A 24,489-nucleotide genomic window follows, 5' to 3' on the forward strand; every position below is an offset into this window, starting at 1 on the left:
AAAGCCCTACCAGTTAAATCCTTCCAGCGCTGCTACTAGGAGGGGGAACAACGACTCCGCTGGTATATAGCTGCCCAAGGGAACTACTTTGAAGGGGGATGATAATATTATTGTTTGAAAAAATAAAAACTTTGGTAAGTAAAAAGACAGTCTCATTACTTTTCTTACACACCTCGTATACTTACGAAAATGAATATAATTTTACATGATGCTTTTGTGGGCCCCTGTAGGCTCACGTGTGGACCTCCAGGTTAGAAAACGCTGAGCTAAAAGAACTTAAAATCATTTTAAAAGATCATTTCCTTATAATATTTTTATGTGTATATATATATATATTTTTTTTTCTATTAAGAAACAAGGAAGAATTTCATAAACTAGTCATAACATTTTTACTCTGTATACAAAAGTTTATAACTAATAAACTAAGTAAAAGTTAATAATGGTATATATTGGTTTTTTAAATATCCATTTCCTTGGGTGGTCTACCCTAAACCAGGTCTATTCTATACAATATTACTGTTATCTCTTTCAGCAGTTTCAATATTTATATTTAACATAAAGTGTTCTTTGCTGTGGCTCTTCAGGAATATTGTAAATCACTAAACATGAGGAATCCTGTAACACATGGTGTTAGTTTTGTCCAGGTTCTTTTTAACAATGTGCAAAAAAAGAGGGAGTAGGTAAAGAACTGTATGTAAAGAACTGACTAAATTGGTTTAGGCTTTGCCAGACCAGATAAAATACCTCACTTCTGTTATTGTGGCGTTGAGTACTGGTAAAAATAAGGATATTTTTGGTGAAACCGACAATGGTTTACCGAAAACCACTTCAGACGGTACATCAGCTAATAAAACACCCACTGCACTAACTACGGAGCAAACTACTAAGATCCCAATAAAGGGATCTACAAAAACATCGTCCCCTGGTACAGTGTTTCCAGCCTCCAACGCTTGCAAGTTCTTACCACCATCTCGGATATGGAAAAGCCTAAAGAAACAGAGCACGTACTAAATGTTATAAAAACCAAAAAGACAAACCGAGTTGTATTTGTTTAATAATATGCGCGCAGAACTTTACATATAACGGGGAAAAATTATTTTTATGTAAAAAAATATTATTTAGTGAAATGTTTGCGGTCTCCGTTCTCACCGTGAGTATATTGAAATCCTATTACAGGAGGAAAATTCATTGATACTGTGTCTACAGGAGATTCATCCTCAGGAAGAAGTGTTTTTCGCTGTTACTTCTGCGAAAGATGCGAACATCAAACTGAGGGCAGATGACGTGAAGGTGTACTGTGTTCCTAAAGGATATCGTATTTGCCACGCGGATTCCGCCGGCTGCAAACATATCTGCAGTCTCATTGAAGATATTCGAGCCGTTTAAAATGAATATCTGCAACTTATACCTTTCCTCAAATTCCAATAATGAGGATGTTCTGTACAATCTATTTTCACAGATTCCTTTGCCATGCCTAATAATTAACGATTTCAATGCTAGTCACTATTCGTGGGGCTTATCATCATTTTCTTCCCGAGGCACTGTAGTAATTAGAATGAGACAGAACTTGGATTTTTGCTTGTTGAACGATGGGTCGTATAAGTTTCTCATCTTCTTCAGGTACATTTTCGGGCAACAATCTGTCGTTATGTTCAGCATTCCTACTTCTCCGTTTTACCCGGCGCGTTTCTAAAAAGTTTTTTGGAAGCGATCACAAACAGTTTGTTATCTCTGTCGGTAATAGTGACTTGCCTCAGAGTCAGCCTCGCAGATGGGTAGTTGGGAGACCAGATCGAATCGTGTACAAAGATTCATCACCACCATCGGTTATATAGCATGATCCACCAACTTGCCGAGTTTACACACCTGATATTCGATAGTGCAAGTGAATATATTCCTCTAACATTTAAGTCGAGTGTTTCGGTGTGTTAAACTGAGATCATGGCTTAATTATGTGGATACAATTTCACGGACAACATCATCATCTGTAGTAAGAAGAAACGTTCGAGCCATATATGGATCACGACAATCTCCGCACCCGATTGGACTGGAAAACAACGGCATCTTCGTAACGACGCCAATTTATGTGGAGAACGTTTTGAAATACGTTTATGTCAGTTTCACTTACATCATCATATTGTCGTGAGTTTATCAGGTATAAGTTGCAGTTTATTTGTTATCGGAGATTCGTAAAATGAATTAAACATCTCTTTTCTTTTGGTGAGGTATGCCTTGAATAATTCTCGTGACACAACCCCTGGAAATGATAATATCAGGCTCAGTATGTTATTTCACCTTCCGGATACTTCATTACGACATCGTCTATCTATTTACATTAAAATATTTTCTGACCAGGTTTTTCCAGATTGTCAGTAGTATTGGTGATTCCCGTACTTAAACTTGGTAAAGATAAATCATGCCCTTCTAGTTATCATCTTATCTCCTTGACCAGGGCCCTGTGTAAGTTGATGGTACGAATGGTAAACCGTCGTTTAGTATGATACGTTGAGATAAACGCCCTAATTTTCCCCGAACAATGCGGTTTCTGCAAAGGTAGATCGTCTATCGATCATGTAGTTGGCTTGGAATCTGTTTTTCAAATGCCTTCCTACTTCGTCAACGCCTCGTAGCTGCATTTTACGATATGCAAAAGGCGTATTTCACGACTAGGAGGAGAGGAATCCTAGATGAACTGCATGAATGGGATATAAAAGGGAATCCCTCTGCATTTGTAACAAGTTTCCTGAATAGTCGATCCTTTCGAGTAGTGATTGTATAGGCTTATAATATACTTAGAAATATTCTCGTGGCTTCATAAACATCTTCGTAAGAATTAGATACTTTCTTAGTTTAAAGAAAACGATCAGTTTTATATTTAAAAAATGTATTTTCTCTTCGTTAACTTGTTTTATCAATAAGGGTTAATTTGTTTAAAAAATAGGATTTATTTGTAAACTACAATAGAATTTTCTACTACTGCTGAATTTTCATTTATTAGAATGTTTGTATGAGATTTTGTAAGTAATTTATTTAAATAAGAAACTGTTACTAAACAGAAAGGGAAGTTGTTTAGATCCCTATTTTTTTTTGTAAATTTTCAGATGCTACACAACATAATAACAGAATAATTTGTAAAATATATTAGTCAGATATCTCGTGAACGGAAGCAATGTAAACACAGACTGGTATGAAAATAGTAGTTCTATATTGTTTATACGTAAGTTGTACTGATACGTGCATGTAAGTACGTACATATATATATATATATATTGTTGTACAGATGGTGCTTGTTAATCCATTACTATTTACTCTCCGCTAGATAATAGGAATTCCAGTGCACAACACGTATCACGTTACAATGTGGATGGATATGAATGTGAGAGAGGGGAGAATTGTAGAAAGAGAAAGGGTGAATGAATAGTGTGAATGAATGAATGACGAAGTTGTTGATCGTATTAAATACGATATGTTGCATGAAGTACATTGAATCTCCACTTCAGCTGAATATCATGTTCATTTGTAACTAACAAAGAGTGTTGTACAATAAATGGAAATTTAATTTTTTAGTGTAATTTATTAATATTTAATCTTTAAATGTATTGTTTTTTGCTTTATGTTTTATGTAATTGTTTTTTATAACAAGAACCATGGATCTTGATAGTTGACATAATTTTGTAAAGTTCAAATTGTTTTGAGTCAAATGAGAATTAACACCATTATTATTTATGGTTGGAAATAATGCCAACAAACCCTTTACTTCTTTAATAATTTTTACGTAAAATATTAAACTTGTTTATAACTTTATAAAACCTACAAAATTTAGATATTTATTTTTTATAAGTTGACTATTTTTATTATTTCTCCTAATATCTGATTTATCCGAAAATAGACCACATACATATCTTGTAAAGGTTTTTCACCTACAACTGTTATGATTTTATTAACCCAACATACAGCTGGAATATTTTATTTACATCAGTTCCTAACATAGTGTAATATTTTATACATCTGTTACAATCACTTAATTGAATTCATTTCTGTCATGTTTAACCCTCTTCTGTCGTAATTCCAAACTTTCCATAAATATCCAACACTATTTCCGTAAGAAACGCCTTTTAATCAATAATTAATTTTTTTCTAAACCAAAATCTACCTAACAGTAACTTCTTGCAACAAGAACTGTTTCAAAGATGTTAATAATCAGTAGAAGTTAAATTTTTACCGCACGATAAAACTACGTTCACCTGCGTGGAATGAATCAAATGACAAGGCGGTATTATCCAAAATATCTGAATGAGATTGTATTTAGACGAGACCGATAATTTTTGCGTTATTTAGTAGTATAAAAATCTAATAATGCTACAATGCTGTAATTTTCAGTTTGTATGTCTTGTGAATTACAATCCAATAAATGGTTGCAGGGAGGTAAAAACGAAAAACCGATAGCTTAAAAATTGAATCGATAAGGATAAAACTTAAACTGTTGATCTTCCAACAATAAAAAAGCGCTTAAACTGAATGTTTAATTTTCAATACCTTACTCCCCCCCCCCGGGCTGTGTTTTACTTTAGAATAAAGTAAAACACAGCCTAGGGGGAGTTGTCTACTCAAACGGGCCTCCCCGTCTAACGGCATAAGTCTAGTCCGATAGGTCAGCCCGCCGGTTAGATATTTTCATTGCCTGCCTCTAACCCCTCGGATGAGGTATCCCGACTATTTCGTTCCTGGACCCAAACCCAGAAGCCGGTACTCGGTCTTGATGCCAGTACTTCTAGTGAGAGCACCCTGTGTAGGGCACTCACACCGGGACGCGTGTTTTTCGCGAAGGGATGAGGGAATTGCAGTGCCTCATCACTGCCGCCCATCCATGTAAGCACAGACGAACGGCAGCTCCGCAGGAGGCTGTCCCCCAACTCCTCGCCGCCCCATCCTCCCTGGCTTTGTGCGTTACAGTCAGTTACCGCACGAACCTCTCTGCCCGTGATAACATACTCAGTCTATGATTGTGTCAACCGTAAGGGACCCAGACACCAACTCACAGCAGCGACGTTCAGCAGCCCATTTCCCGCAGTCAAACACGATGTGTTCCCGTGTATTGAGCTCTCCGCAATAAAGGCAAAAGGAGTCATCAGAACTCCTCGGGCATGTAAGTATACCCGAAACACGCCGTGGCCAGATAAAAATATTGATTACCGTGTAATATCATAACTGTAAAATATTACCACGGGTTGTCATGGTGATTGTAACCACCAGGGTTGATTGTAACCCTTACTAAAAAATTAAAAACTGCGTAATCAATTTGTAATATCTGCAGTATGCTTACAGGTCCCTTTCTGCCCAGTTGGAACAAGAATTAGGAGAAGCTTAACTGATTATAAAATTTGTAAATGTTCTTATTTCTTTACTTAATTTAATGAGAATTACCTGGTGTAATTTAGATCGAGTCTGTCTCATATAATCAAAAAATATATGAAAATGTATGTTACAAAGTCGAGAATCCTTTATATGTATGTTGTTAATGACATTCTATAAGGTTTTTTTTTAATAGAGTAGAGGTGTCTTTCCTTTACCGCATTGTTTTTCCTTTATACTATGTTACTTTGCTTTATACTTTATTACAAAAAGAGGTACATTTACATTATACAGTTGAGTATTTTTTGTTGATGTAAAACATATAAAGCATCTGAGATGCAAGGGATACTACTCATAGTTGATTTCTCAGAGCGTAAGATGTTATTTCTTCGGTAAAAAGGATGAAATATCAATGATAGAAATTAATATCTTTAATTTTCAGAAGGCTTGGAAGGTAGATGTATGACAGTGGAATAAATTATTCTACGTTTAAATCATAAAAATTTATCATTGTTGTAGCCTATTGTGGTAATTATTCATTTTTTCAAACAAGTTTGATATTTTTGTACGTTAACGTCGTTTACCTATTTTTTGAAGCGTTAATTTAAGAAACTTTTGAAGATAAAATGTGTGAGACAAAAAACCGAATCTTATTTCGAAAGCGAATACATCTCCTAAATTACTAACATAATAGTAAAAAATAAGCCTTACTTATATTTACTGTTATGGAAGTCAAAAGAAGGCAATATCCTGCAAAATTTGATCTAACGGGTCCCTATCGATGTTACGGTGGCTCCATATGAATTCATATTAACAGGAATCTAGCGTGCATTTCGATGCCACTACACTCCTTGCGATTCCGTCTTTTCTCTGATGCCTATAAACTTTCCAATGTGTTTTTTTGTGCCCCAGTAATTGGATCTCGAAGGTTAATATAATGATTAACAGTTTAAAGTTGTAATCTTGTGAATTAGGTATATATATCATCGTAACGCCGCGAAAATCACAAATTATATTCATCTAATACATTCCTTTATAACACTCGGTAAAGTGTCTTTCGTTCGAATAGGGGACCGTATATACGAAACATCTAAAAATTTTGTATTTCTACAAATTTCTGCAAACACTCTCTGATGAGGTTAAAATTTCCCCACACTGTATTTTCAAAAATGATGTAATTAAAAAAATTAAAATTTTGTAATGTGTAAAACTATTCTCACCTGTTATTACGGATTACGGAGTAACATTTCGCACATATTTTCCTTCAAGATTTTTCCAGTCAGTTACAGCGGCATTACCCGTACCAAATTCTTCGATACAAAACTTAAAATTTGTTGCATAATGTACTTTTACTGTATAAATTCACGAAATAAACAACTTCCAACTTCAGTTTGCCGGGTTGGAGCCTGATCTTCAAACGAGCAGAATTACAGCAATTTTCCTTTACACGCCATTTAACTTTTTTCTCCACTAATAAAACAGGCATTTCAAGAACCTGTACGCAAAATCACGAATTACGTAAGATCCCTTTGGCTTGTAAAAAAACGAACAGCATATTAACCTGGCATCTCACGATTTCTAATTCAATTAAACATATTGTCGGATGAAAATAACGAATACTATAACAAATACACGCAGTACACGATTGAAATAATTGACTACATCGACCAGTACACAGCCAGCGATATAACTATGATAAGACAGGTTGAAATATAATTATTGTAAAAAAATAATTTTAATTCGTAACCGTTTTAGTAATCCAGAAAATGAAAATTTAAGAACGTATCCACTATAGAAATAACATCCAAAAAAAAAATTATACTGTTCTTTGTCGTGACAGATTTTAAATTTAATATCAATTAATTACAAACATTAAATCATTAAGTTTAACTACATATATATATATATATTTAGAAGATTAGATAAGTTTAAACATAATAGAAAGACTCAAAGTTTGTTTTTTCTTGTTGAGTTTAGGAAGTCAACAAGCGGAAGCTAAAAAGATTTGAAGTAGTAGATACGAGTTGAGTGCGAATTGACTTAGTTGAGAAGATTTCCTCCTTCATATGGTAGTTTCCCCTTTTTTTCCTGGGATGATTCCATGTAATAAAATACTATATTTGTGAGAGTTGAAAGGATACAAATATTTATAGCAGTTGTTCTATTGTTTTATTTTATCAGGTCACGGTCATATAATAAACAAAACAAGATTGAAATTTTGATTATTTATTACACTTTTTATGTTGTTTTTCTACAAACCGTTTTTTAAATTACTTTTTATATTAATTTTAGATTAAATTTTACGTCTTGATCTGATTAAATTGAAAATTTCTACACGATACCTAAACAAAACCATTTTCATAATAATAACGTTGTTATTTCAAATTTGTTATTTGCGGATTAGGTAGAGAGCGGTATCGATACACTAATGAACTATTATTTTCGACCCTTTTAGCTGGTTTTTTTTTTTAGGTTTAGGGGAATGGGAGATTCGGCGGAATTTTTTTGGAACACTTTTCTTGACATCAACCTGCTAGAGGGAATGCCATCCTTGTACGGAAAAATGCCATTTCATACAGCTCGATTTGGCCTGGTTGACTCTCCGGTTTGTGCCCGCAGTGTGGAGTATTGGATGATGTTTTTCATGTATTGTACCTATGTACCAGGTATGAGTTTAGGCGAGTTTATCGGCTTATTATTGTCAGCTTGATGTTATTGGGCCGATACTGAATATAAAGGAGTTTTGGAATAACCAGGCCAAATGAAGTTTTGTAGAGGAATTTATGAAATATTTGGTTCTTAGGGTGGCTGAAGGGATTAAGGTTTAATCTGTTAGATTGTGACTCGGGTGGCTAGGGTCCCGTTTAAGTGCTCTATCCACCAACGTAGACGTCTTTGCTCTCGTGCTTCAGTCAGTTAGTTTGTGTTTTTTCTGCTACATTGGGGCTCTGTGATGGTTGGCTGCTGGGACGAAGTTTCTAGGTCTCGTTACCCGTGCAGTAGGAACAGAGGTTACTTTACTTTGGCTACTTTATTTTGTTGTGTTACTTTTGCGTTTTATGTTTTTAGAGTTCTGTTAAATGTTTTTAATTTGTGTTATTACCGCCGATTTAGACGATTTCCGTTGTTTTTATTGTTTGGACATTTCGTAATGTTGCGGAATGTGTTAGTTTGATTTTAGTAATTAGGTTAATAGCTCAAAATTTATGTAGCTTTGTTAACTCGGTCAAATTTAAACGATAGTTTTTGTTGGTGTATGATGTAGTGGTTTTATAGTGGGTATTTAGACACCGATGGAAATGTCATTTGTGGCATTTACATCGGTGGCATCCTGACAGAAGCCAGCTGATGACTGAGAGATGACAATTAGTTAGAGGGTCTACAGACGACCTCTGATAAAGCCCATCAGGGCTAGGGACGAAAACGTGGTATGGTGACCGGAATCGCTGCAAGCCGGGTGCTTCCCGTACGGGGTCAGGATGGTATTTATCCCAGAAAAAATTTAGGATACTAAACAGATATGCTACCAATCCTCCAGAAAGCTGAAAAAAACCCATTTACCGCCTTCCAAATCACTTTGTCCCGCCGATTCTACTTCGATGATCTTATTTCTAACACAATTTATGGTTGTAATTTGGCATGTTTTACTCCAAAAGACTTCATTCTAAAATCAATCATCTTAGATAAATTAATTGTGAAATTTCTTATGTATGATTCAGTTAAATTTATCGGTTTTTGGTATATTATTGCTCGATTATGATATTTTTGCAATAGATGTTCAACTAAGTTACATAGTGGCCTATTTGCACCACAATTTATTTCTCTTTTTCGCATAGTGATTGTATCTGCATCTAGTTAATGTCTGTATTTGAAACGTAATCGATAAAATAAATGTTTGCAGAAGCATTCCTTGATCCAAAGAAGAAATATGTTTTAACTTTGCTATGTTTTTATTTCGTTGTACGAAGTAAAGGAAATATTGTGATCGAAAAAGATTTCGGTTTTCAGATTTCAACGAAAATATCTATTTTGACCGTCCCTGAATCAATTTTTACTACTTTCGACGTGACATATATACCTCGGATAATTTAAAAAACGATTAGCCGTAGGATGTTGAGATTTTGGATTTAGGGTTGTGCACCTCCCTTTTTGATAGCAATCGACTGGGCGAAAAGTGTCCAAAAATTTCTTAACTTTTTCTTAACTGCAGTATTACCGTTCATTGAGAGCTTTTCAACGATGTATTCGCTTTTTTTTCTCGATGTATTTGTGCTTTTTTTTCATTGATTCCAGAGATATAGCCAAATAAGATTTTAATTAATGAAATATTTGGATCTTACAAGAGGAAGGCATATCGGTTCAAATCCGACTTCATCTCCTTTTTTTTTAATTTTTTTTCTTTAATTTAAATATATTGATTTATTAATAATTATTAACCTCTGAAAGTAAAACTTTTACAATAAATAATAATTCAGTAATAACAATTAAAAAAAAATGAAATTATTAATGAATTAAAATTTTATATACATACTGTGTATATAATTTAATAGGCGTACAAGGAAGTCACGTGGTGTCCACATCACATTTATAAGGGAAATTATAGATCACGAAGTTCGTCAGAACTTCGTCGGTAAGAGGCGACGAAGTCAACAAACTACGTTTACAGTTCTAAACATAACCTAACGTAACAGTGAAATGAAAATATAAAAAAGAAATTAAGCATGATAACATTATATCTCAGATCACTTAGATTAGGAATAAAGAATACTTCCAAAAAATACCTCGAATTTTGAAAGACAACATTTGTTTTCCATTTGATGCACCGCGGCACTCGATACGTCATTTTATTCATTTTTTTTAATGTACCTTTACGAATCGCGCCGCTAAATAGCAGTACTTGATAGTACTAGGTAGCGTACAAAAACTTGATAATGTATTTGAAATAATAAAATTTAAAACAAAATAAACTATAGCTTATTTTAATAGTAAATTTTATACTAATGTAAATGAAAGTACTGAAGATGAAATAATCTTTTTAATTCCCATCACTTCTTTAAAAAAAATAAATAAATAAAAGCATTAGTTTACAAGAGATTATACTAGTTTTATTAAAAAAGGAATAACTAAAACAGAAATAAATTCGATTGATAAAATCGAATTTAACGATGAAAATTGGAGGTTTAACTTACAAAGTAATAAGTGCAATATTACTACACGGATTTTCGATTCGTAAAGGTCGAGTTTTATTAAAAAAGTAAAAATATGATATGAAATGAATGATGTTGATATGAATATCAAAAAATAAAATAAAAATGGCTCTGAAATTCAATTTGTTGTTTTAAGGCAGTAAATTGTAATAATAAATCTATAAGATAAAAATCAGTAGTTCATAAAAAATATAAGAGAATAAAACCCAGTAATATTAAAAAAAAATACAATGAAATTGTAAACCATACAATAAGAATCTTGCAGATATCATTTGTTCTTCTCAAAAAACAAAAATTTCTGTAATAAAAATTAAAGTGTTTTAAAAAAATTATACTGATATCAAAAAAGGTAAGACTCTAGAATTTATATCATCAAAATCTGTTATTAATTTAGAATTTTCTTTAAAAAAAAATACATTTTAAATATATGTAATACACAATAGATAATAAACAATGTTTAAGCGTTCCATATAGTAAACAAAAAAAAAATTTGTTACAAAATTTACTGGCCCGATTTCATTTATATATAATACATATCACATTTACAGAAATAATACAATTATTATGATTATTCGTTGTTTAATAAATAAAAGGGGGGCGGTAAGAGTTTTTTAACAATTTTTTTCTTTGTTTTGCTTATTATACTGAACGCTTAAACATTGTTTATTATCTATTATATATCTGTTGTCTATTACATGTATTTAACATGTATTTTATTTTTAAGAAAATTCTAAATTAATAACAGATTTTGATAATAGAAATGTAATGTCTTACCTTTTTTCATATCAGTATCGTTTTGTTAAAAACAGTTTAATTTATATTACACAAGTTTATGTTTTTTTGAGCGGAAGAAATGATATCTGCGAGACTCTTACCGTACGGTTTACAGTTCCTTTGTAATTTTTTTTATTAATATTTAAAGTTTAAATGTGTTGTTTGTTTTTTTTTATGTTTTATGTAGATTGTTTTTTATAACAAGAACCATGGAACTTGATAGTTGGCATAATTTTGTAAAGTTCACATTGTTTTGAATTAAATGAGAGTTAACACCATTATTATTTGTGGTTGGAAATAATGCCAGCATCGCTCTACTTCTTTGTTGGCCAGCTGTATCTTTGATCTCACTAAAAATGCTTAACTGTGAACATCCTAGTAAATTAATAATTTTTACGTACATTAAACTTGTTTATAACGTTATAAAACCTAAAAAATTTAGATATTTTTTTTTTATAAGTTCATTATTATTATTATTATTTCTCCTAGCACCTGATGTATCGGAAAATAGACTATACACATATGTAAAACTTTTTCACCTACAATTGGTATGATTTTACTAACCCAACACGTTGCTGAAATCTTTAATTTACATCAGTCCCTAACATAGTGTAATATTTCACACATCTGTTACAATGCCTTAATTGAACTCATTTCTGTCATGTTTAACCCTCTTCTTTCGTAATTCCTAACTTTTCATGAATATCCAACCGTATTTCTGTATCAAACACCTTTTAATCAATAATTCATTTTCATTTAAACCAAAATCTACCTAACAGTAAGCATTAATAATTTATTAATTTTAATATAACTAATTTTGTTTTTATATTATCGTCATATATTTTCTTTTGATTTGATTTTACAAAGGAAATTTATGAGAAAAAACCGTTTTATATTATTTCTTCTGGTGAAAGAATTTCGTTTAATTCTGGACCAGGTAGCTTTTGTTTAGTAGTAATATAAGCTTCCAAAAGTAAATGATTACTTGTTTTTATTTGGATTTAAGAGTATGTAACCATGTTGGACTACAGTATATTGTGGTCGGTTGGTGTGCAATTAACCCCATTAACTTAGGACTGGTTGACCTGATTTTAGATAAAACCAAAAGTAAACTGTAATTCTTTTCTGGCGTAATTGCTTGTTTTTTTTTAAATATTCATGTTTCTATATTTTTTAAACATTTTTTTATTTCCTTGTATTTTTATATTAATTTTAGATATACAAAAGAGGTTTTTTATTAACCTGATTAAAATCATGGCATATAATAAGTGTTTTAGTACATCTAGTATTATATATATATATATATATATATAAATCCAGTAATAAAAGATAGAATAAATTACCAGAATTAATAAATTCTCTTGTGTTATCAGCAGCGATAATATTTTTATACATTGATTCTTCTTGGTCGAGATCGTGCGAATGTCGATGGGATGTCTGATGAAAATTAGGACTTCTTTCTGCTCCATGGCTGCCGTGTTCTGTGTCGCTGCAACTATCGTTTAGGAATCCATGACCACCATTTGAACCTATTAAAAAAATGTATAAAATAAATACTCTTAATTATATATTAATTTATGTTTAGATATTTTACACATATGCATATACAATTTTGTTTTATGTGAAATCGTAATTATAATTATTCAAAGCTAATTAAACATAACATATTTAAGATATCAAAATGGCATAATCAAACTGTAATAAATGATCTGATATAAGAAAGAAGTCATTGGAGTAAGTTATGCATAATAAGCATCCCATGCCGTGTCAACCAGGAATGTAAGGATAAAAGTAGTTACCGATGCCTTCTTCTTCATCGACCCGAATCTACTGCTGCGTGCCAACCCCATTGAAAATCTGTGTGATATTCAGTCCTACGTACGATACCATACTCTTTTTTAACACTAGTTTTGGTTGTATAATGAACATCATTATTTTCAGAGAAAGTTACTCTAATAACTGCCCCCTCACATCTTAGATAATTTAGGTTTTTGTAAGTTTAGGAGAAATAATGTAAAATAATGAATTAATATATCTCGTATGTCGGAAAAAATGCATTTTATTTGTTTCCTTGTAGTAAGAAATATTAGTTCTAAAATTTTATTATGGTTTGATTGGGAGGAAAAATATTTTCATAATTTATCTAGATTAATTAAAACTTGTAATTTAAATCTAATTTAATTTGCAGTTGAAACATGAGAATTTATATAAATCTAGAGTTTTATTGATGTAATCGTTTTATTTAAAAAAATATATAATTTAATATAAATATATATTAATTAATAATTTTTAACTTTTAAATTAAAAATAAGGTATATATAAAAGAGAACATAAAATTATCACATAACGATTTAGAAAAATCTAATATAAGAATAGAATTTAACCCATTTTATAAATATTTTGATAAAATATATAAGGCCTGTAATCTAAAGACAACATACACCACTAACAATAAAATAATAAATTTTATAAACAATAACGATCGTACTAAAATAGCAAACTCCAAAAATATAAATATCTTAGATAAACAAGGAGTCTAGAGTTTGAAATTTGAAGACTGCAATTTAGAATATTTAGGTATGACCAACCGTTCTTTTTCTATTAGAACCGAAAAGTATATTAACAACGTAAAGTAAGGCTGCTTGGATAAATCAAATTACGCTAACACATATTACAAAATAAACTCAACTATAATTCCGATAATTTAATTAAAATATTATATATTTCTAACGACTTTTGTAAAATCAGTATCCTCGAAAAATTCAGTATATACTATTATAACAATAAATTAATAAATTAATAGACCAGATTTGAGGACGATTTTTTATTTAAACAAATAATTAATAATTATCAGGATCCCTAAACTGTCTCCCTCCAACCACTAATATTCATAACAACTGCGACTTTCTGACATAACAGACATGACTAACTTTATACTATGACGACCAGTTCTGATTTTAACATTTTATAAATTTACATGTTACATACTTTAATTCTAATGATCTTAAATTGAAGAATAACTTTTCCTGAGAATGGTCGAATGACCGTAAGTGCTAGAAAAGAGAACGCGCACGAATTGTTGGTAAAGTTGAATTTCATTTTATTTATATATAAATAATATTATATGCCAACTGTGTTACGCTTAAAAAACTAAACATTAATTGGTTATTTCAATATTAAATAGTTATCACCATGAGACAATGCGGAAAAAGTGCAAATAAAATGATAAAAAATAAATGAAGAAAAGAAACAGATTTGAAATAGAAAAAAAGGGTGTCTTATTCAATATTTTCTATTATTTATTTCCTTACTTTTACACATCTTTTTTCTGAACTCTTTCTTGATATAATTATTTAATAATCGAATTTGCCATACTCGTTTAGGCACTAAGTAAAATTTTTTTAGACGGTTTTTTAGCGTAATCTTGTTTTCCAATTTGTTTATTTAATTACTTTTCAATAACAAAGTAAAACCCGATTGTAATTTTTTTATAAGGAGTATGAGAATTGAAGGGGCATCAGATCTTAAGAATTAAACTTAGTTTAAAATAAACTAGCTGTGTTATATTAATATCTGTCAAAAGTCAATAGATATTTTTTTATAAGAAGTTAAATTCGGAGAATTTTTATTTAGAATTAGAAATTATAAACTAAAATTAAACAACAATTATTCTTTTTTCTCTTGTTCTTTAATTTAATAGTTTCCTTAAATAAAGAAAAATTAATTTATTATTTGAATATAGTTTTATTAAGAATTCATTGTAGAGTTGATAAACGTTGTTGAAAATCATAAAACTTTTTGTTTCTGTTTTCGTTTAATTTATTAGTGAAACGTTGGTATAAATTTTTTTGTCACCCGCGTGCCACGACTGACAATAAGTATATTTCGAGTAAACCGATAGCGGTTAGGTCTTTGTGCGCTATTGTCGTATGGGGGTACCCTGCTTGCGGTGCACGACACTTTATCGTCTATATAGTCTAGGTGGTGCAGAGCAACCGCCAGCCATTTTCTTCATCTGTTGAGAAACCAGCTTTCATGGGTAAAGGGAGTATAAGGGAGGGGTGAACCGTTGTCATGACGACGCCCCCACCCAAAATGCCGCGACGCTCGCATTCCGCGAACCCCTCTCACTGCGTCGTTTTTTAAACCGACTCAGCTGTGTTCTGTGCAATGCTTTCTAAAAAGGGCAGTGAAATAAAATGTCTCGATCGGGATGGTTTCTCTTTTATATTTATGTGCTTATTTACGTTTTCTTATTCTTCCCAAGTTTAAACGCTTAATTTCAAATAATGGTTATTAGATAATGCTAATGAATATAAATTTTAATGAAGAAAAGATGTACTGAATAATTTATAGCTAATGAATTTCTGTTACTTTTAGTATCTTGTAACTCGATAAGAATACCTCGCGCTCCCGCATTAGCATGCTCTGATATAGTAATAAATTCCATTGGAGTTATATATTCATAATAGACAACAGTAGCTCGATGAATAATAAACAACAAAAATTAAAGTCTCAATAGACTAATGTTTCGCCAAACCATAATTGTTGAATAAAGATTCAATTATTTTAAAAACTTAAAAAAAAAGTTCATAATTTAATTATATTAATCAAAAATGATTAAAAGAAAATTTTATTATATGTAATAAAGATCCAAATAAGGAATTCAGAAATGAATTAAAATAATTCTGTAAATTTAAATAAACTTTTCGGTGAAAAATCAATATTTGGTAAAAAAATGTTAGTTATTCGAATATATTAAAAAATTCATGAAAATAGTCCATTAAATCCCATCTACTTTTTAGATAGTATCTACATTTTAAATCTCTGGCCATAATTAAAAAGTAAAACTTTACGTTACAGAAGCCAATAAAGTACTAAATAAAATATGATTAACTATGTAACAGTTGGATCCGGATTTGATAAACAATGACAAAAAACATTCAGATATACAAGATGAAATCAGCTCGCGAAATGCATAGACCACGAAAAATATGAAAATGATCTATATTCCCCATTCATTCAATTTTTACCTTATAAAGTTTCAAAAGCAAAAAAAAAAAGAAATGACAAATTTATCAAAAACGTTCTAATTCACCCAGTGGTTCATTAGCCACGTTTCAATCTGATTAAATATATACAGAATTATTCACAAAGAATGTAACAAACATTCAAAACATGTTCTACTGATGATGAAGATAAAGAAGAAAGTTCATATACACATAGAACCGTTAGCGAGTTTCGGCTAGCGAAAGATTTCACCCAGTTTTCTGAACCTTCGATAAAATTAAGCTAGACTGTAATTTTTGGTATCTAAATTAAAGTGTAAATTTAGTGTTTTTTTTTATTTTTTGACTTGAAAAACTGAAAAAAATAAATCGAAGAACTATATTTATACTATTTTGAAACCAATTTTCCATTTAATAAAGTTGTTTTACACCAAATATAAAATAATATGTTTTTTGACCAAAATCTTTTTTTTTATTCCAGACGTCTCGAAAACTACTAAAAATACAGTCTAGCTTAGTTTTACCGAAGGCGTAAAAATCAGGGCGAAATCTTTCGCCAGAACCACATTCGCTAACGAAGTGTTTCCGAACCTACGTTTATATGAACCTTTTTTATTTTTATCAGTAGAACATGTCCTGAACATTTGTTATATTCTTCGTGAATAAATATATAAAACTCCGAAATCTGAATAAACAAAAATTTTTTTTATTAGATTTCTAAAAAAAAAAAAAAACAATTCATATCATTCTGTTTCTTTATTACTTGTATCTTTTATACAAGTTATTTTTCTTTTTCCTGTTTAGCCTCCGGTAATTACCTTTCAGATGATGAATGAGGATGATATGTATGAATGTAAATGAAGTGTAGTCTTGTACAGTCTCAGTTTGACCATTCCTGAGATGTGGTTAATTGAAACCCAACCACCAAAGAACACCGGTATCCACGATCTAGTATTCAAGTCCGTGTTAAAATAACTGACTTTACTAGGACTTGAACGCTGGAACTCTTGACTACCAAATTAGCTGATTTGGGAAGACGTGTTCACAACTAGACCAACCCGGTGGGTTTGTATGTAATTTGTCTAGATTGTAAGTACATTCATAGGCTGATAAAATAATAATTAAAATTTTTTGCTTTTAAATACCTCCAACTTATAATGTTAATCTTTCATGGTAATTTACTTGGAGAATAAATTAGTTTTCTTTAATATTAATAGTTCATTTATCAACTTATTTTAATCTTCTTTCTTCTTTCTGTCTAATTTTCTAATTTATTAAATATTATTATAAGAATAAATCTAATTAGGTTAAAAAAGTGAAGAATAACAACTTAATATTCTAGGAATAATTTGTTCATTATTATTATAATTATCACCATTTACATTTTATAATATATAATTTAAATAAATAATTCAAAGCTTTTTAATCATTCTAGTTTCTTCCTTTCTTTTTTACCATGTATTTTGTTGAAAAAGAATTACATAATGTAATACAATCAGAAATTAATTTGTTTTGCACATCGGTAAAGATACATATAATAATGTATGTAGTTAAATCATTTTTTTTAAATTATCGGTAAAAAATGAATCTAGTCAAAAAAAATATTTGAAATTCTATCAGCGTTGAAATTCTATCATCAGTTAGAAATAAATAAAAAAAGTTTTTGTACGTCTGCATCAAATAATTTTATTAACCTCTTATAAGTTTTGTCGTCTATTTACATTAATATATATAATTTGTTTTTTTCAAAATCGGTTAACTAAACATTACTTAGATAATTCTAGACAGTACAATACTTTATTTCAAATGACACCATTTGGAGTAAAAGATATAAGAGAAGGAAGGTTGTGAATAGCGATAACTCTGAAAACAACAGCCCACACATAATATTACTAAAAAAATTTCTAACTTTTACGGTTATAACGCGGGCAAAGCTCAACGAGATGTTGGTATAAAACTGAAACTAGTTCTATGAAACTGTAATTATAAAAGTTATAACGGGAGGGGGATGTTACAAAGTACCATCTACCGTTTATTAATAGTTATAAATATATATATATTTAATTTACGGACCAGGGTAACGTATTTCTTACAATTAAGAAGAAAGAAACAGAAAATAATAATGAAAAGAAAAATCCAGAAAGAACTAAAAGGGATTCTTTTCTTACAGTAACGGATCCGTTTAACAATCTATTCTTTGTAATACAGAGAATGGCTGTTTTCAAAAGCTGTTGTTCGATCACAAAGATTACCGGACCGGAATAAGAACTTACAGAATAACGTAAAGGCGCGTACAATGAAAATTATTACGCTTCAACAATTAAAGGAAGAGGCGAGTAGTGGTCCTGTAGGCCAGGAGGGATATAAATACTGCCAGAGACCAGCGGAGAGAATCAGTAGTAGTAACGAGGCCGTGTTCGGCGTAATCTGATAGCAAGCTGTAACAGCGAATAGTTTCGCAAGTCCGAGTTCGACACGGCTGCGGTGACTGCAATATAGTAAGCGTGTGTTAAGTACCAGTGAAGAGTACGCCACGAATACACCATTGTGGACAGTGGGTGTGTTCTGTGAGTATTTGGTAAACAGAGTAGTGAAGGTGACAGAATTCTACTCATTCAAGTGTAGACTAGTTCTTTTATAAACAATACTTGCAAAAATTGAATTGTATGAACGTTGGACTATTCTAGTGTTATCTTGTTGTTAATGCAATATTAGTTTCTAGCGGTCATCATAATTTAATAAACTTTTTTAATAAATTGGGCGGTATTCTGAATTTTATAATTTAATTGTCATTAAACAAATCTTGTTCTTTTTATTTGAATTACTATTTTTTTATGTTAATGACATATTGTCATTATTATTATTATTATTTTTTTTTTTGGGGGGGGTATTTTTTCGGGCATCGACTACTAAGGTCATTAGCCGTCGTCACATTCTTTAAAAGAAATTAGTATCACCATCAGGATCGTCATATGTAAGGGTGTAAAGGGCCCTTACATTTTATTTAAAAGCACAATCTACACAGAAACATTAATCACAACAAACAAGACAAAACATCACTTATGGGGTGTAAAGGGCCCCGTTATTAAAATTTGAGATAAGGTTCTCAAAAGACCATGAAATTAAAACACAAGACATCAATACCATTTCTTTCTTCTACGTGTCTCGTTTATAGTTTGTTTAAGCACCCTCGGGGCGACCAGAGCCGCCGTTGAGCAGTATATCAGTCGCGCCAGGGTTCCGTGGCAGTTGACTCCTTATAAATAGACTACAGGCATGCATCACGCCCACCCATAGCCTCGCGCCCTCAGTCCACCCTTGAGGGTCCCCCATGCCATCATCGGACACACCCCGACTCACTGCTCTTGAATGCAGACGAGCCAGGGTGGCCTAGGCAAGAGGGCTACCTCCCGTCACTATACGTGCCACGCTTCGAGACTCCCATATATAAATGAAACTACCTCTCAGAGACTCTTTATCACAGCTTTAAATTTCTCACTTTTACAGACTTCTAAGAAGTCCACTGGCGTGTAAATAAGCAACTATCTTTTCTTCATTTCCAATATCCAGATCAGCAGTAATGTCATTTCTTAGACGGAACCTCTTTCTGAGGTCCTTATATATTGTACACTCTTCTATTAGATGCTTGACTGTCAGTGTTTTATTACAAACACCGCACATTGGTCTCTCTTCGCCGGTTAACAAATATGAATTTGTTAATCGCGTGTGACCGATTCTAAGTCTGGTCACCGCTACTTGTTTACGACGAGTCAACTTAAAGTCGCTTTTCCATTTATATGGAGAAGCTTTTACTGAGTTTAATTTTGTATTTAAACTCCTCCATTCAGTACTTGTTTTTTACTACGTTAGTTAGACAGTTTTTAACATCTGCCACTCTTACAGGAAATGCATCCAAATCATCGCAGACTGTTGCCTTTCTGGCAGCTTCGTCTGCGCTTTCATTACCTGTAATACCAGCATGCCCTGGAGTCCATACAAATACGCATAGCTGTCCTCGTTGATTTAGAACGTATAAAATGGACAGGATGTTTGCAATTAGGACATCCTTAATTTTCTTGTTCCGAATTGCGACAAGTGCACTTAAATAATCGGAACATATTAGCACTCTCTCTTCGCAATAGTGTTCAGTGTAGCGAAGAGCTTGCTGAATTGCAGTAAGTTCTGCCGTGTAGACACTGGCCATATCTGGCAGTTTCCAAAAGTGGGCTTCTCCATTTACATATATGGAGCATCCAACACCATGATCGGTTTTAGAACCGTCAGAAAAATTCTAATATGTTCTTCGTAACTACTGACGGTTGCCAAAAATTCCTGTTGGATGATCACTGCTGGTTTCTTTTTTATTTCTTCCTGAGAGAGATCAAACCTTGTATTTAACGCTGGCAACAGCCATGGCGGTATTTCTCTAGTAGAAATTGCTAATGTGTCTGGAATAGCAATTTCGTATTTCCTTCTCAATTGGTGGTATCTAATTCCGGCTGGTCTGGAATAGGTAGCACGACGTTCGTATAATGCAGCCATTAGGATGGTTGTTGAAAAGTTTGTTATTTATATGGGCAGGAAAAGCCCATATATTTGCTGCATATCTTAGGAAAAGGATCTCTCTTCTATAATGTAGTCGCATTATTCCGGCTTCGGACATAAGGCTAGTTGCCGGACTTGTGAGGAAAGCGCTTGTCGCATATCTTATTCCGCTATTATGAATTACGTCTAACTTTCCTAAATGCGACTTCCTAGCGGATGAATATACAATACATCCGTAGTCTAGTTTTGATTGAACCAATGCCTTATACAATCTCAATAATATCTCTTTATCTGAGCCCCAATTAATGTTCGATAAACATTTTATAATCTTTAGGGCTTTTTTGCATCTAACACTCAAGTCCTGTATATGTAATCCCCACGTAAGGGATTTATCCAATACTAGTCCTAGAAATCTCACGTTATCTTTATATTGTATTGGATTATCGCCAATTGTCAACGTAGGACTTTGATGAGGAATTCTCTTCCTACAGAAGTGTACACAGCACGTTTTTTCTGGTGAGAATTGGAATCCATTATTCCTTGCAACTTAATTTAGAGCGTTAATCGCTCGTTGCAATTTGTATTTCACCATAGCAGTCTTGTTGCTGGCATACACAATTGCCAAATCATCAACATAGACGCTTTTGCTGATTTCTACTGGAATGGCTAATATCAATTTATTAATGGCGATTGTAAACAAGGTACCGCTCAGCGGTGAACCTTGTGGTATGCCATTTTCCAAAATTCTTTCAGATGAATATTCATTATTGACACGTACTTGGAAGGTACGGTCATTCATATAGTTGCTGAGTAATACTGGCAGATTGCCACGAATGCCCCAATCATGTATCTGGGGCATTATACCATGTCGCCAGGTCATATCGAAAGCCTTCTGAAGATCAAAGAAGACTCCGACACAATGTTTCCTTGTAATAAACCTGTTATATATAATGTTCTCTAAGTTGATCATTTGATCAGTGGTAGAATGGTATTGCCGAAAACCTGCTTGATATGGTGATATAAGGTTTTCTTTTTCCAAAACCCAGACGAGTCGATTATTAATCATTTTTTCGAGTATTTTTCCCCATAACGCACGTCAAAGAAATAGGACGATAGCTATTGGGATCTGTTAAATTTTTATTTTTCTTCGGTACTGGAACAACATGTGCTTTTTTCCACTGCTGCGGGTACATTTCATCCCGCCATATTTGATTACACAGTTCTAATAATCTGCGTTTTGCAGTGGTATTCAGCTGCCTGATCATATGTATATGATCTGTGTTGCCTGCTTTCTCCAACGCTTTCACGAATTCTTTCATTTTAAATGGTACATTATATGAGTAATTATACTCAGTTCTGAAGTTTAGTAGTCCTTCAAGTTGTTCTTTTTTGGTCCGAAAACCTTCTTCGTAGTTGGCCGTTTTGCTGGCCTTCTCGAAGTGATTGGACAATAGCTCTGCGATTTCGTTTGGAGAATCTTTAATTTCATCTTCATCTTGAAGGCTAGTTATGGGAGCAAAATTTTTACGCCCACAAATCGCCTTCACTTTCCTCCAAACGTCTGATGCAGTAGTACTTCTGTCAATGGATGACACGTATTCCTGCCAGGATCGTTTCTTAGAATCTATCATGAGACGTTTTGCATACGCCCTGTATTTCTTAAAGGCAATCTCTGTTGTAGGACGTTTCTTAAAGGCGTTATACGCTCTTTTCTTTCTTTTAACAGCTTCACTAATTTCATCGTTCCACCATGGAACGGGTCGCTTCGTAAGTTTCCCAGATGTTTTGGGAATATATCTCGATGGCGACTCAATTATTGCATTTGTTATGGCGTCGACATCGTCTCCGATAACTCCAATTGTTTCAAGGAGTATCGTTCTAGCTGTGAAGCTCGTCCAATCTGCCTTATCAAATAGCCATCTTTTAGAGATGGGATATGTTTTCCTTATAACATCAGTTACAATTTGCTCCGGAAAATGATCGCTTCCATGCAAATCGTCTAAAACATGGAAGCTGTATCTCGGTGCTATCGATCCGCTTATAAGTGCAAGATCTATACAGGACGTCGATCCATCATCTCTGGCATTGAAAAAGGTTCCTGACCCATCGTTTAAAAGCATAAGTTCAGAATTCATCAGGAACCTTTCCAATTCTCTTCCATGGGGATCTACTCGATCCGATCACCAGAGAGAATTATGAGCATTAAAATCACCCACCAGTAAGACAGGTGGGGGAAGCTCAGAAATTAATCGCGTTATGTCCTTCCAATCAAAATACGGCAGGTATATGCTGCAAACTGTGACCTGAAGCGGGCGCTTCATTCTAATGGCGACCGCTTGTAGATTTGAATTTAGAACAACCGCTTCGGTGGTAGCTCTAGTCGATGTTAATATGGCTACTCAACCTCTAACTCTTACATTTGGCGGTTGATCTCGCCGAAATATATCGTATCCTTTTAATTTAAAATTTTCATTTCGGCTGAAATGCGTTTCTTGCAGACATATACAAATCGGGTCTACATCATGTACCAAGCGTTGGAGCTCATGGATGTTTGAAAAACATCCATTGATGTTCCATTGTACTATCGACTCGCTGATTTTAAATTAAATTATAGTCTGGGTTTGCCTTTCGGCCATCCTTTTTTTCTTTTTTTTCTCCATATTGCGAACAGCTTCGTGTTCGCGGAGAACGTTGTCGCCCGTGTAGCTTCCGGTCTCTGAATCGGAGACCATCGAAGCCGCCGACGATGATGGGCATGGATCGGCGCCGGTTTCAGGCGCCGATTATTATTTTATTGTTGTTGTTGTTATTCTTCATTGTTATTATTTATTTTGTTAGTATATCTTTAGGGTAATAAAATGTATTCATAAGAAATTTTTAATCTGTTAGCCTCTCAATATCCTTGTCGAACCGCGAACATGCGACAGTATATATTCGCAGTTATGGTAAATTCCTTTTCACGAACCCCATGTCAGAATGGTAACAATCGGAAAGTTCTGGGTTCAATTCCAGTTAGACTTGATATTTTTCTGTATGCTAAATAAATTGTCTATTATAAAAAAAACTTCGGTAATGTCAGTTAGTCGACAACTTATAGTTGTTTCGTGAATAAATAAATAAATTGCCAATAATTCGATTTTGACATCATTTAAACTTTAATAAAATTTACGTACGTGTAATTAAACGAGTAGTTCAAAATTGAATATTATAATAGAAGGGGTTGTGGTGGCCCGCAGTTTAACCTAAACCCTTTCTATACATCCTACGTGTATGTCTCTACCCTCCTGATCTACTGCCCCTGATTATTATTATTATTATTATTATTATTATTATTAAAATCATGTAATATATCACTCGCTTGTTAATCATATTAATGTACGTGTTGCTATGGCTTGAATGAGGTTATGATTTCTTCTTTATAGCTTACGTGCAGCATTACCCTTTTTGTATCGTATTAAAATATAGTTTTTTTTGTGATTATTATAATGTAAAATGTGGCATAAATACTGCTGGACTTTTACAGAACATAATATTAAGCTTCATTTTAACTCTTTTTCTATAGTACAAAATAAGAAAATTATTACTACTGTTTTAACCACTAA

At 32.6% G+C, this 24,489-nt stretch overlaps 1 protein-coding gene across 1 annotated transcript in view; it reads right to left on the reverse strand.

The window, feature by feature from the left end:
- LOC142329227 (uncharacterized) overlaps nucleotides 1-24,489 on the reverse strand; it is a 197,585-nt gene that overhangs the window by 18,960 nt on the left and 154,136 nt on the right. Inside the window, exon 10 of the mRNA XM_075373634.1 lies at nucleotides 12,677-12,862. Within this exon, the coding sequence (XP_075229749.1) occupies nucleotides 12,677-12,862 (186 nt within the window). The remainder of the gene's footprint in view (nucleotides 1-12,676; nucleotides 12,863-24,489) is intronic.

Source organism: Lycorma delicatula, chromosome 8, assembly GCF_047948215.1.
Source record: "Lycorma delicatula isolate Av1 chromosome 8, ASM4794821v1, whole genome shotgun sequence".
NCBI classification, from domain to species: Eukaryota; Metazoa; Arthropoda; class Insecta; order Hemiptera; family Fulgoridae; genus Lycorma; species Lycorma delicatula.